The sequence below is a fragment of the Bufo bufo genome, chromosome 1 (genome assembly GCF_905171765.1).
Source record: "Bufo bufo chromosome 1, aBufBuf1.1, whole genome shotgun sequence".
Lineage (NCBI taxonomy): Eukaryota > Metazoa > Chordata > Amphibia > Anura > Bufonidae > Bufo > Bufo bufo.
In genome coordinates, this window is record NC_053389.1 from 580,695,783 (window position 1) to 580,710,692 (window position 14,910).

The 14,910-nt window shown below is 41.4% G+C and overlaps 1 protein-coding gene across 6 annotated transcripts in view; it reads left to right on the forward strand.

Annotated features, from left to right (window-relative positions):
- Positions 1 to 14,910, forward strand: part of SFMBT2 (Scm like with four mbt domains 2) — a 300,595-nt gene that overhangs the window by 218,298 nt on the left and 67,387 nt on the right. For all 6 annotated transcript variants that reach the window (XM_040413315.1, XM_040413318.1, XM_040413313.1 and 3 more), the window contains one exon: positions 316 to 429. In XM_040413315.1, coding sequence (XP_040269249.1) covers positions 316 to 429 — 114 coding nt within the window. The remainder of the gene's footprint in view (positions 1 to 315; positions 430 to 14,910) is intronic.

Below are 14,910 nucleotides of genomic sequence, written 5' to 3' on the forward strand. Positions count from 1 at the left end.
TATGCAGAATACTTGTCTACAGTGTAAATTGCAGCTGATTGTGGTTTATATCAGTGGAAGGCGGGATGTCCATTGGGGGTTCTGATGGCACTGGAAACTTTCTGCAGTATTCCCACCCAGGAGGAGCATGTTTGGAGCATGTGTGTGTGCCTGTCATTGAAAGAACCTACATATAATTGCAGAAGAAGAGGAGAACACTAAAATGTATCCAAGCCTTATTTTCCCAAGGACAACCCTTGGATGAGAGTCCATATATGTTACAATATCTATGCAATGCAGTACTTCATTGTACAATCATTTCTTCACACATTTTAGGTCAGGTGAAGCCAGTTCCGGAGTATATTGTTGATGTGGAGTCCATGAATATTTTCCCTGTTGGATGGTGTGAAGCAAACTCATATCCTCTTAACACACCGCAGAGAGCAGTGGGTATGTACTTCTAAATCCCGTATACCATATATATATATAGAAAACAGTGAAGAAAAATCTGGCTCACTTCAGGTGAAGTATTTTAACTTTATTCCAGTGTGATAAAATCCGTATACAAGTGTACATAAATCGACGTGTTTCAGACCTCTTGGATATGTGTTTTTTTGTTATAAAAAAAATATATATATACAGGGAGTACAGAATTATTAGGCAAGTTGTATTTTTGAGGATTAATTTTATTATTGAACAACAACCATGTTCTCAATGAACCCAAAAAACTCATTAATATCAAAGCTGAATATTTTTGGAAGTAGTTTTTAGTTTGTTTTTAGTTTTAGCTATTTTAGGGAGATATCTGTGTGTGCAGGTGACTATTACTGTGCATAATTATTAGGCAACTTAACAAAAAACAAATATATACCCATTTCAATTATTTATTTTTACCAGTGAAACCAATATAACATCTCAACATTCACAAATATACATTTCTGACATTCAAAAACAAAACAAAAACAAATCAGTGACCAATATAGCCACCTTTCTTTGCAAGGACACTCAAAAGCCTGCCATCCATGGATTCTGTCAGTGTTTTGATCTGTTCACCATCAATATTGCGTGCAGCAGCAACCACAGCCTCCCAGACACTGTTCAGAGAGGTGTACTGTTTTCCCTCCTTGTAAATCTCACATTTGATGATGGACCACAGGTTCTCAATGGGGTTCAGATCAGGTGAACAAGGAGGCCATGTCATTAGATTTTCTTCTTTTATACCCTTTCTTGCCAGCCACGCTGTGGAGTACTTGGACGCGTGTGATGGAGCATTGTCCTGCATGAAAATCATGTTTTTCTTGAAGGATGCAGACTTCTTCCTGTACCACTGCTTGAAGAAGGTGTCTTCCAGAAACTGGCAGTAGGACTGGGAGTTGAGCTTGACTCCATCCTCAACCCGAAAAGGCCCCACAAGCTCATCTTTGATGATACCAGCCCAAACCAGTACTCCACCTCCACCTTGCTGGCGTCTGAGTCGGACTGGAGCTCTCTGCCCTTTACCAATCCAGCCACGGGCCCATCCATCTGGCCCATCAAGACTCACTCTCATTTCATCAGTCCATAAAACCTTAGAAAAATCAGTCTTGAGATATTTCTTGGCCCAGTCTTGACGTTTCAGCTTGTGTGTCTTGTTCAGTGGTGGTCGTCTTTCAGCCTTTCTTACCTTGGCCATGTCTCTGAGTATTGCACACCTTGTGCTTTTGGGCACTCCAGTGATGTTGCAGCTCTGAAATATGGCCAAACTGGTGGCAAGTGGCATCTTGGCAGCTGCACGCTTGACTTTTCTCAGTTCATGGGCAGTTATTTTGCGCCTTGGTTTTTCCACACGCTTCTTGCGACCCTGTTGACTATTTTGAATGAAACGCTTGATTGTCCGATGATCACGCTTCAGAAACTTTGCAATTTTAAGAGTGCTGCATCCCTCTGCAAGATATCTCACTATTTTTGACTTTTCTGAGCCTGTCAAGTCCTTCTTTTGACCCATTTTGCCAAAGGAAAGGAAGTTGCCTAATAATTATGCACACCTAATATAGGGTGTTGATGTCATTAGACCACTCCCCTTCTCATTACAGAGATGCACATCACCTAATATGCTTAATTGGTAGTAGGCTTTCGAGCCTATAGAGCTTGGAGTAAGACAACATGCATAAAGAAGATGATGTGGTCAAAATACTAATTTGCCTAATAATTCTGCACTCCCTGTATATATATATATATATATATATATATATATATATAGAACTGAACTGCGTATTCCAGTTAAGGCCACACCAATGCTTTGTATAGTGGCAATATTACATCCCTGTCCCGCGAGTCCATACCTCTTTTAATATATATATATACACACACAGGTGAAACTTAAAAAATTTGAATATTGTGCAAAAGTTCATTTATTTCAGTAATGCAAATTAAAAGGAATTGCATTAATGCAGCTTAAAATTAGAATTTTGTGAAAAGGTTCAATATTCTAGGCTCAAAGTGTCACACTCTAGTCAGCTAATTAATCCATACCCCCTGAGCAAAGGGTACCTGAGATTGTGACTTGGGGTTTCATGCTATAAGCCATAATCATCCAAATTATACCAAATAAAGGCTTGAAATATCTCGCCTTGCATGTAATGAGTCTATCTCATATATGTATTAGTTTTACCTTTTAAGTTGCATCACTGAAATAAATGAACTTTTCACGATATTCTAATTTTTCGAGTTTCGCCTGTATATATAGTCAGATATGTGACTTCAGTGTAACCTCTTGAGCTCAGAATAATCCATGCTCTGTTTACTGCTATATAAAATGGTCTGGACTGATATATATACTGTGTGTGTGTGTGTATATATATATATATATATATATATATATACACCTACATACACATACAGTATATGGTATATATGGCGTCTATAAAAAGCTTAGAATATAGAATATAGTAAAGGATACACTGCGTGCAGAATTATTAGGCAAATGAGTATTTTGACCACATCATCCTCTTTATGCATGTTGTCTTACTCCAAGCTGTATAGGCTCGAAAGCCTACTACCAATTAAGCATATTAAGTGATGTGCATCTCTGTAATGAGAAGGGGTGTGGTCTAATGACATCAACACCCTATATTAGGTGTGCATAATTATTAGGCAACTTCCTTTCCTTTGGCAAAATGGGTCAAAAGAAGGACTTGACAGGCTCAGAAAAGTCAAAAATAGTGAGATATCTTGCAGAGAGATGCAGCACTCTTAAAATTGCAAAGCTTCTGAAGCGTGATCATCGAACAATCAAGCGTTTCATTCAAAATAGTCAACAGGGTCGCAAGAAGCGTGTGGAAAAACCAAGGTGCAAAATAACTGCCCATGAACTGAGAAAAGTCAAGCGTGCAGCTGCCAAGATGCCACTTGCCACCAGTTTGGCCATATTTCAGAGCTGCAACATCACTGGAGTGCCCAAAAGCACAAGGTGTGCAATACTCAGAGACATGGCCAAGGTAAGAAAGGCTGAAAGACGACCACCACTGAACAAGACACACAAGCTGAAACGTCAAGACTGGGCCAAGAAATATCTCAAGACTGATTTTTCTAAGGTTTTATGGACTGATGAAATGAGAGTGAGTCTTGATGGGCCAGATGGATGGGCCCGTGGCTGGATTGGTAAAGGGCAGAGAGCTCCAGTCCGACTCAGACGCCAGCAAGGTGGAGGTGGAGTACTGGTTTGGGCTGGTATCATCAAAGATGAGCTTGTGGGGCCTTTTCGGGTTGAGGATGGAGTCAAGCTCAACTCCCAGTCCTACTGCCATTTTCTGGAAGACACCTTCTTCAAGCAGTGGTACAGGAAGAAGTCTGCATCCTTCAAGAAAAACATGATTTTCATGCAGGACAATGCTCCATCACACGCGTCCAAGTACTCCACAGCGTGGCTGGCAAGAAAGGGTATAAAAGAAGAAAATCTAATGACATGGCCTCCTTGTTCACCTGATCTGAACCCCATTGAGAACCTGTGGTCCATCATCAAATGTGAGATTTACAAGGAGGGAAAACAGTACACCTCTCTGAACAGTGTCTGGGAGGCTGTGGTTGCTGCTGCACGCAATGTTGATGGTGAACAGATCAAAACACTGACAGAATCCATGGATGGCAGGCTTTTGAGTGTCCTTGCAAAGAAAGGTGGCTATATTGGTCACTGATTTGTTTTTGTTTTGTTTTTGAATGTCAGAAATGTATATTTGTGAATGTTGAGATGTTATATTGGTTTACCTGGTAAAAATAAATAATTGAAATGGGTATATATTTGTTTTTTGTTAAGTTGCCTAATAATTATGTACAGTAATAGTCACCTGCACACACAGATATCCCCCTAAAATAGCTAAAACTAAAAACAAACTAAAAACTACTTCCAAAAATATTCAGCTTTGATATTAATGAGTTTTTTGGGTTCATTGAGAACATGGTTGTTGTTCAATAATAAAATTAATCCTCAAAAATACAACTTGCCTAATAATTCTGCACTCCCTGTATACGAGAAACACATTCATGGAGTTACTGTAAAACATTTGATACCGTATGTCTGTTTCATGAAGAGTTAGTCACAAATCAATTTTCCATAGTTAAGTACATTCTTAATAGCAGTTTCATGGATGAGTTCCGTCCTCAGCTCAGAGGTGTTGATGATTAATGACAGTAAAGTAACACAGTCACACTGCTAAGGGCTCTTTCACATATACCCGGCGATCCAGCTCAGTTTCTCTCCAGCGTGGTGCAGAAAATGCCAGAGGGATACTGAAGCCAGAAGTGAACCCATAGTTTTATATGGGATCATTCATATTCATTTGGCACATCAGTTGTGATGCAATTAGCGCCTGACAGAAAAATTGTGCACACTGTTTGTTTTTGTTTATCTGTGCACTAATATGAATATACACAAATAGTGGCCAGGCACCACTATATGCTCTATGTGCATAGGAAGGGATGTAATAGAAGGGATGGTTTATCATGTACTGTGGATTACAGAGGGACTGGAAGTCACCAAGGAACTTTGGGAAGATGTATTTTGACAATAATACTTAAAGGAGTTCTGCACTTTGTTTTAACTCATCATCAGCTTCTGATCGGCGGGGGTCCGACACCCGGGATCCCCCCCGATCAGCTGTTTGAGAAGGCAGCGGTGCTCCAGCAGCGCCGCGGCCTTCTCACTGTTTACCGCTGGCCGAGTGACGTCACGACTAGTATCAACTAGCGTGGGCGGGGCTAATCTCCATTCAAGTGAACAGAGCTTAGCCCCGCCCAGGCAAGTTGATACAAGTTGTGACGTCACTGGGCCAGCGGTAAACAGTGAGAAGGCCGCGGCGCTGCTGGAGCGCCGCTGCCTTCTCAAACAGCTGATCGGCGGGGGTCCCGGGTGTCGGACCCCCGCCGATCAGAAGCTGATGATCTATCCAGAGGATAGATCGTCAGTTAAAACAAAGTGCAGAACCCCTTTAAAATCTAGTGGGTAAATTTACTCACTGCAGATTGTGATGGAGAAATTTCTTTGTCTCATTAATCATAATGGGGCTTACGGAAATCCACGTTTTCCATCAAAATAGCCCCAGTCAAATGAATGGAACTGATTTTCAGTTGTAGAAATTTCTGCAATAAAATCTTAGCATGAATATGCCCTTACATCAGCAACATGAATTCAGAAAATAAACTTTTACTATATGATATTAAAATAATATTGTAATAAAATGTTGGGGAGAAAATAGTTTAGCACAAACTGTTTATTGTGCATCTTGTGAACAGCAATATAAAACCCTCTCCTAATATATTGATGAATTCCCTCATGTCCTGTACATGTCAGTTTTTATAGCAAGAGAGGATTGGATAATTTTTGCATGTGTTGTATCAATTCTCAAATCAGTCATCCATGACCTACATGTAATAAAAGCAGGGCAGAGCGTTTCATTCCAAATGCATAGTTTATTTTTTAGTTATATTTCGTGGGAGTCAATGAAGTATGGATTGGAGTGGAAATGTATCAGATGTCCTTTTTCCTCTGTGCAAAAAAACATACAGGTTCACTTTGGAAGCAAATTTGGAATTTATGGCATGCCTCTGATATACTATATTTCCCGCACTATAAGACCCACGGGATGATAAATAAACCAACACTTGTTTCCCTTTTACTTATTAAGTAAGTGATCCAATATCACCCATAGCGCAACCAATAAACGATATATGGATCTAATTAAATCACAAATCACAACTCCAACAACATGACTTTATACAAAATCAATAGTGTTTATTAATACATATAGAGTTGCGACCAATTCTGGCCACACAGACATTAAGAACACTTAAAATGTCACTCAGACTGCAGACGTGTGGTAATTACAGTACATATTAGTAAAGTGCAAGTGCCTACATATATATGCAACAAAAAGATACAGTCAGTGCCTATCAGAGAGTATTGTCCAGTCCACAATGTATTATCAAGAGGTCAAATTATAGACCCTAGACTATATGGACATCAATTCACACTATGTTATATTCAAATATAGTACAATAAACAAAGAGTAAAGCATATTGACCAACGTATCTACCACAGCACCTACAGTCCGTGCCCCGATGCGCGTTTCGCCGTCAGCTTTTTCAAGGGGCTCCACCCCATGGACAGACAACAAAAAATGTTTTCTACTTATTAAAGTTTCCCTAGTGATTTAATGACGTGGAGGTGCCAATGTCAGTTACTTACACACACAGCACTATTGCATAAACACCTGACAAACACAGATCTGCTATATGCAATCAACAAACACAGCCCTGCTACATGCACACTCACAACTCTTTTATATGCACACAACAAACACAGCTGTACTACATGTACACAAAAGCATCTATTCTACACACAGTCCTGCTACATACACTCACACACAGCTCTGCAACACACACACATAGACATAGGGTACATTTTCAGTAATAGACATACCAGTAAAGTACATCTTTAGCAATAAGAATAGGGTACATCTTTAGTAACAGGTATAGGGTACTTCATTTAATAGTAATACCCCCTGCTGAAGGTCCTCTCCAAGCTGCAAGAAGAAAGCTGTGCACTGAAAAGACCTTCCATGATGTCACCTGGGGGCGGGGCCAGACGGGAAGTGCAGCTTTATTCATTTTCCTGCACTTTCCCATCTGGCCCCGCCCACCAGTGACATCATGGAAATTCCTTGCAGTACAGTTTTTTTATTTCACAGTTCTCTGCTGCATGTATTGAATCTGATTCAGCCTTGTCTCCTGCTGGCACTGATCTCACACCGATCGTTGTCAGGCAGGAAGAGAGAGAAGTGAGCAGATCCACTTTTCTGTCACTGATGGAGTGCTCAGCCGGATCATTAAGGAAGAAGTCGCAGACACTCTTTAGCAGGATTTTTTCTTGCTAAAAAGTGTGTCTTATAGAGCAGGAAATACAGTATATATTGTTTTCTCAAGCTCAAAAGCTGCTTTTTTACTGGTTAAAGGAATGCACACAAAGTACCAAAATCTTCCTGGAAACTTCTCCAGATATTATTTTGATTATTATTATTATTATTATTATTAATTTGTATAGAGCCACCAACCTACAAAGCTCTTTACATAGCATAATACTGGATTTCCACATTGTAATGATTACAAGACAGTCCTGGTGCAGACAAGTGAAACAGTGTTTACAAGGTCCATCTGGTAGGAGCGTCTGAGTTTACAATGTATAAAAAAAAACTGAAAAATAATAAAGCCTGTAATATACTGTATATACTCATAATTTCAATATGCCTTTGCAATCCTTTTCCATTCTGGAGATCCTCATGACTCCAGATGTTTTGTCCATAGAGGCCTAATATCCCACAACAGAACATGATTGCCACAGAAACTTAGCGTGATATAATGGACAATGTATCATTATATCATAATGTCATCGTAAAGTTATAACTGCTTCCCAGAACACTGGAAGCCATATCTATTACTAAATTTAGAAAAACTGTGGGGAAGTAGAAAGCAAATGTGTATTCTAATGTTACATCAAATCAAGGGTGTACATATAACTGAGCCCATCATGCAGCTTCAGTGGGGCCTAAGACAAAATGGAGCAGAAACAATTCATATTGGTTTACAAAAAAGTGTAGGGCTCTTATATCATGTTTTTGACATTGTATTGTGTTGAAGTTTGTATATGCACTCCTTTATCATGCAAACCATAGTGCTAAGTTGCATAATAGCTTTTAATAGCAAAAGCTTAAAAAGAACCTGTCACCACAAAATGCAGTGCAATCTGCAGGGAGCATGTTAGCAGATTAATATATAGCTGGGCGGGAAAATATCCAGGAAAACTTGTAATTTATACATTTAAGGGCTCATGCACATGACCGTAGTTTCTGCCCGCACCTGATCCGTGTTTTTTGTATATCGGATGCAGACCCATTCATTTCAGTGGAGATCCGCATCCTCACATCTGTTCTGTGGCCCCACAAAAAAGATAGAACATGTCTTATTCTTGTTCATTTTGCAGACAAGGATAGGACATTTCTAGAGGAGTGTGAAAAAATGGCAGCATGTACTCGGCTGGGATCTGTTTTGTGAATCCCCGATTTACAGACCGCAAAACATATGTGATCGTGTGCATGAACCCTAAATCTCAGCTTTTTCTGAACTTAATGGTGCAGTCACACAACTGTATGCATTTTGCAGTCCACAAAACACAGATCTTCAAAAAGTACGGATGATGTCTGTGTGATGTCCGTGATTTATCCATTTTTTTGGGACAAGAATGGATGTGTCCCTTTAAGTTTTTTTTTTTTAGATTTTTAAAAGCATGACTCAAAGCAGTGGACTATATAAGATATTGGAAAAACTCTTTGCTGACTTTGTATGTGTTCTGCCACTCCAGCACCATACTCTGGCCACAGGCCCTGTGGTCCTTTCAGCTCCTACAATGATGACATCACGACTACCATCCATGTGACCACTGTTGCCAGCCATTGGCCTCAGCGGTCACATGCTGTTGAGGCCAGTGAGAACATTATCGTTGCTGTACTACAGGGTGGCCCACGAAAAAGTAGCTTGGCTCCAATATCTCCAAATCAAACTGCCTAATGGTAGAGCTGTCTTAGTTGTCATCCCAGCTTTAATTTTTTCAGAGCCCTGTAAGAACGGAAAGCTGAGCTCTGATTGGTTGCTATGGACAACTAAGACAGATTTACTATTAGGCAGTTTGATTTGGAGATATTGGAGGCAGCAGGGGCATAACTACCATGCTATGGGGCCCAGGACAAGAGGGGCCCAGTTGGGATCATCTCCTCTTCTGCTAGGAGTGAAAACTTTGTCAGAACTCTACCTTCTAAAGAAACAACATTTAGAAAACGAGGCAGTGGAAAAAATGGCCCAAGGGGTTTAGGTGGAAACCTTTCTGTCCTGTGTTGGGGGCCTTACTTCTCTATGCACGCCACTCGGAGGCGGGCTACTTTTTTGTGGGCCACCTTGTAGCAGAGCCCAGAGTGGCCTGGACCAGACCAGCAGGAAATATGAAATATTATTTTATACAGCCTCTTGCCCCATGACAAGTTTTTAATAATACTGGAAAGGGAGTTGGGGAGGGAAACAGGCACCAGGTCATCCCGTTCTGAGCTGGTTCGATGTGTTAGTATGTACCTTAACCAGCAGAGGGACTCAGTTTCATAAGTAAAATTGGGTTTCCTTTGTTCTGGGTAGCCCACTGTGTCAAGATTTCCAATGTTAACAACAATTAGCCTCCTAGCATTTCAGCTATTCATTGGAGGTATATGCTCCCAGTGTACACCTGCATCAGAAAACGGATGCTATAATACTGGCACACAGTTGCATAGGTTTTCCACAGTGTCTTACTGTAAAAAAAAAAAATTGCTGTAATAAATGAGAAGTGCAGCCATTACATCATGCATATAGGCTACATGAAATTTAAAGCACCCTTTAAAGCAGTTCTCTTGAAAATAGCATATGTCACAGTAACATTATTTCTACGTATAGATCAGCAGACAATCTCTTTGTAGAGTTTGCACATCAGCTTGTACTTCTGTGCTTTGTAATATGTGATGCTTTTTCTCAGATGACAATATCATTACGACATTGCTAACAATTTAGAGGACTGTTTGGGAAGCCATGTCTGTGACACCTGTTACACTCATCTTTCATCATACTCTTCCCTTTAAGTCCTGTTTCTGCATATGTTCTCTGCAACTAATTGCTGGCCCCTGAATGGGACGAATCGTCTTCTGTGAGAACTGTAACAAAAGATCCACATTCCACGATTTTACCAATTTGTTCTGCACAGAGCTTGAAACTGTAAACGGATTCAACACTCCAGCATATATGATAATCCCGGTGTTAAATTCCCAGGCTTCAGCGTCCAATGGATAAGCAGCGAAAATGCGCAAAAGCTTTACAAATTGTGTATATTTGAAATATGACTTTTCACTGGCTTTTATTACTAAGCCATTAAACTTAAGTTAAACGGAGCATTAGGCAGATCTCAAATCGGAGTCACATGCTCAGATATAAATTACCCAGAACTCTGGCCAATTTAACCATTTCCAATTACTCCTGTAAGTGGCAGTAATGCACCCAGATTTTCACCATAAACAGACGCAGCCTGGCAAGACCATATGATCTGAGCAACTGGGAGACTGTCATTTTGGCAGGAGTTCTTGAAGCTGTTATGTAATTAGATACACTGCTCCGTTCATTCAGCGATTCGCAGGGAACATAACAGAGGCGAGGCAGTCCGTTTTGCTGTATGATTAACTACACACTCACACATTCCTGACCTCCACACAACACAATTAGGGTAATTGTTGATCAATTTAAATTATATATAACATTTCTCACTCCCTTAGGTACAGGATAGAATTGCAAATAAGCTATGTAAAAGGTTGGTTGTTTCTAATGTCGCTGGCGATTAGCAGTTAACTCTGACAACAGATTTATCTAAGAACCAAATGTTACATGAACAGCAAGGCAAGAGATACAGTTGTTGTGTTGAATAACCTGGTATGCCAAAATGACTTACTGTAATAGTGAATAACATCAATGACTGAGCTTAAAGATGGATGACAAGATTACATGTCACCACTTTTCTCCTATGAAATGAACATTTGCAAGATACAGATATTTGGAAGGCTTCTAGAAATAGACCTATAATCGATGTCGTTGGAAAAGATTTGTCAGGGCTGTGGGGATTTTTTTTTTTTAATAGTCTTTATTTATAGAAGATATTTTAAATGTAAAAGAACATCTCAAATCCCAAAGGGATACATAGACACAGACAACTGAGCAACAAATCCAAATTCCAGTACTCATATTAAGATCACTGGTCGGAAAAAAGAGCATTGTAAAACAATGACTTTGTGTTGATAAACCATTAAGCAGTCCCGTTATAGTTAAGGCATATTGACGAGTACAAGACTAGACAACCATCCACACACACATTCATACAACCTGGAGTTCCGAATTCCCGCACTTAAAATCAGATAGTACCCTGTGCACATAGCCACAGTCCCCAAATCTGGTCAAACCTATCAGGAGTCCCCCTTGCTGCAAAAGTGAGTTTGTACAACTGCAGGTCAGAATTTATTAGATGAATCCATGCACCCAGGGTAGGGGTCTTTGGTGGTTTCCAATTCAAAAGGATTGTTTTCCTCCCATAGAACATGAGTAGGCGGAGTAGCTTCTTTCCATATTTGGTAGGTACTATTTCCAAAACCAATCCCAACAGGCAAACTATAGGGGAAAGTATCCCCGGGAGCCCCAACTTTGAGGAGACAAAATCACAAATCTCACTCCAGTACCGCCGCACCGCCGGACAAGACCATACCATATGATATAAGGATCCTCTCGGCTCTCCACACCTGGTGCAAGAAGGGTCTGGGAGTGAGATAAAGCCTGTGTAACCACTTAAGCTGGATGAGCTGATCACGAGCGCTTATCACCGTGTTCTTCCATACAGAGCTCAGTTCCTCCAGGTGAGACGCCTCCAGATCTGGGATATCAACCCTCCAACGTTCGAAGGAGCGACAGAGTCCTGCATTTTCATAATTTCAACATAAAACGATGAAATAGGTTTATACGGTTGCTTCAACCGAGCCTCTGATTCAATGGGGCCACATTTCAAAGACAAGGAGAAGGATTTAAATTGGGTCTCACAGACGTGCCTCAGCTGGAGATACCGATAGAAACATGTATGAGGCAATTTGTATTCCCTGCGAAGGCTCTCAAATGAGCAGAAGACCCCATCTACATATAATTGAGTAAGGTACTTCACACCCCTTTGAGGCCAAAATTCATATTCAGATAAGTGAAGCAGTTCTTTAAACTGCTTGTTGCGCCACAATGGAATATATGGGGACCAGGTATCGCCTCCCTCATCCTCGATGTGTGTCACCACAAATTGATTCCAGGCCATCACCACCATGGCCATAGCTTCAGTGTATTACAGGACTGAATTCCCTCCCCCCCGGTATACCAAGTTGGCTAATGCCTCATAAGAGCCCACAAGAGCCGCTTCTAATACCACTGCAGGATTATCGGCATCTGGCCTAATCCACCAAGAGGCATACACTAGTTGGGCAGCGATGTAGTACACATACATGTCTGGTAGTCTCAACTGCCCCTGGTTATATAGAGCTTTCAAGGAATTCCTAGCAATGCGCGGGGACTGATGGTTCCACAAAAAGGGGGAGAAAATCTTATCTAGAGAATCAAAGTGAGTGAGGGGGATCCTTATTGGAGCTGCTCTGTAAAGATAAAGAAGTTTCGGTAGTAAGGCCATTTTTATCATATTCGGTCTACCTATTGACGTCAGTGGTAAATTTTCCCAAGCTTCCAATTTACGAGTAATATACTCCATAGTAGGGACTACATTAAGCCGATAGAACTGTCTAGGGTCTCTGTGTATCTTAATCCCCAAATAGACAAAGCAGTCTACTACCTTTAAACGCGACAGGGCGTTATATCTGCAGAATCTAACTCGTCTATTAAGCAGAGGCTGGATTTACTCTAATTGACCTTGAGGCCCGAATAATTCCCAAAGCCATCTATTGTATCTAAAAGTGCTTCCAAGGATGGGCCTGCATCTGCCAAATAGACCAGCAGGTCATCAGCGTAGAGCAAAATTTTTTCCTGAATTCCCGCTATAGACCATCCCTCAATCAGTCTCGATCCATTGACTAGCTGAGTCAAGGGTTCCATAACTAGGGCAAATAACATAGGTGACAAGGGACACCCTTCCTAGTACCTCTATGCAGACCAAAGGGGCGGGACAGGTACCTATTAACCCTGACCCACCTTATGAAAGATTAGGGGAAGCCCAGACCACGCAGCGTCTCCATTCAACTGCCTTTTCATTATCGAGGGATGCAATCACTCGGGATCCCGAATTATCGTGTGAGACCTGTAAATTGGTAAACAATCTTCTAAGATTAATATCAGTTGTCTTACCCGGCATAAAACCCGATTGGTCGGGATCTATCACAGACAAGATTACATCCCTGAGTCGTCTACCGAGAAGTTTAGCTAGGATTTTCGCATCCACATTCAAAAGGGAGATCGGTCTATAGGAGCTGCACTGGTCCGGAGGTTTCCCAGGTTTGTGTATCACCACAATGGTCGCCTCCATGAATGACTGGGGCAGTCTGTTACACTCAAACGCATAGTTGAAAAGTTTCAACAATCGCTTGCTCTGCCTATCCACATCCGCCTTGTACCATTCTAACGGGAAACCATCCGGACCAGGAGACTTCCCAACCATCATACTATCTATTGCTGCCCTAACTTCCCCCTCCTCAATGGGAGCGTCCAGAAAGGATCAGTCCGAGCGGGAAAGGGTCGTAAGCTGGGCGCTCTTCAGAAACCCCTGAATATCACTAGCTGTAAACGGTGTTTTAGAGGTATATAGGTCAGAGTAATAACCGGCGAATAGAGCACAAATATCCTCCGGCTGGGAAAACTGGACACCCTCCGTATTAGTAATAAGGGAGACCACTGTCTGAGGATTTTCTGTTTTTCGCTAAATACGACAGAGCCCTCCCGTTTTTGTCCCCTTCCGAGAACACTACTTGTTTCTGATACAATAGCTTCTTCTGAGTATATTCCAATAAATGAAGGTGATATCTCCTCTGGGCCTCCTCCCACGTCTCACGGGATTCTGGGCCAGGGTTCCGAGTATATTCACCCTCCTTATTGGCTACTTCTTCCTCTAGTTTAGTCCTAGTACTCACTAATTCTTTCCTATGCGATGCAATGGCATGTATAAGAGTACTGCGTTGCACCGCTTTAAAGGCCTCCCATTCAACAGCAGGATTAACTGACCCCTCATTAGAAGCCCAATAATCCGCTGCCCCCTCCAAAGCTGCACAAGCCACAGGTAAGACCTCCAGCTATCTAGCATTGAAACGCCACTGCCTCTCCGGGGGTGCCAGCGGCATTGTTAAAATCAGAAGTAACGGGGCATGATCCGAGATACCCCTTGGGAGGTATTCCACCCTAGACAGCCACGGCAATAGCTCCAAACACCAAATCTATACGGGAAAAGGTATCAAAAGAAGCCGAGTGACAGGAGTATTGACGGTCACGTGGGTGAAAAAATCTCCAGTCTTCAGTCAGGTCATGCGCATCAGCCCAATTTACAAGTGACCTATTATGCGAGACCTGAGGACGAAGTCTATCTGCAATTGGATCCAGCACTGCATTATAATCACCCATCATAATTAGTGGGTCAGTCGGTAAAGTTGATACCTTCCCCATTATGTCATCTAGTACTCCTCTTTGAAAGGGGGGGATGTATATGTCTACCACTATGTAGTCCCTTCCCCGTATAGCAGTGTGTACAATTACATAACGCCCAGACAAGTCCATCTGCACTGAATACAACTGAAAATGGATTGATTTGGACACCAGGACAGA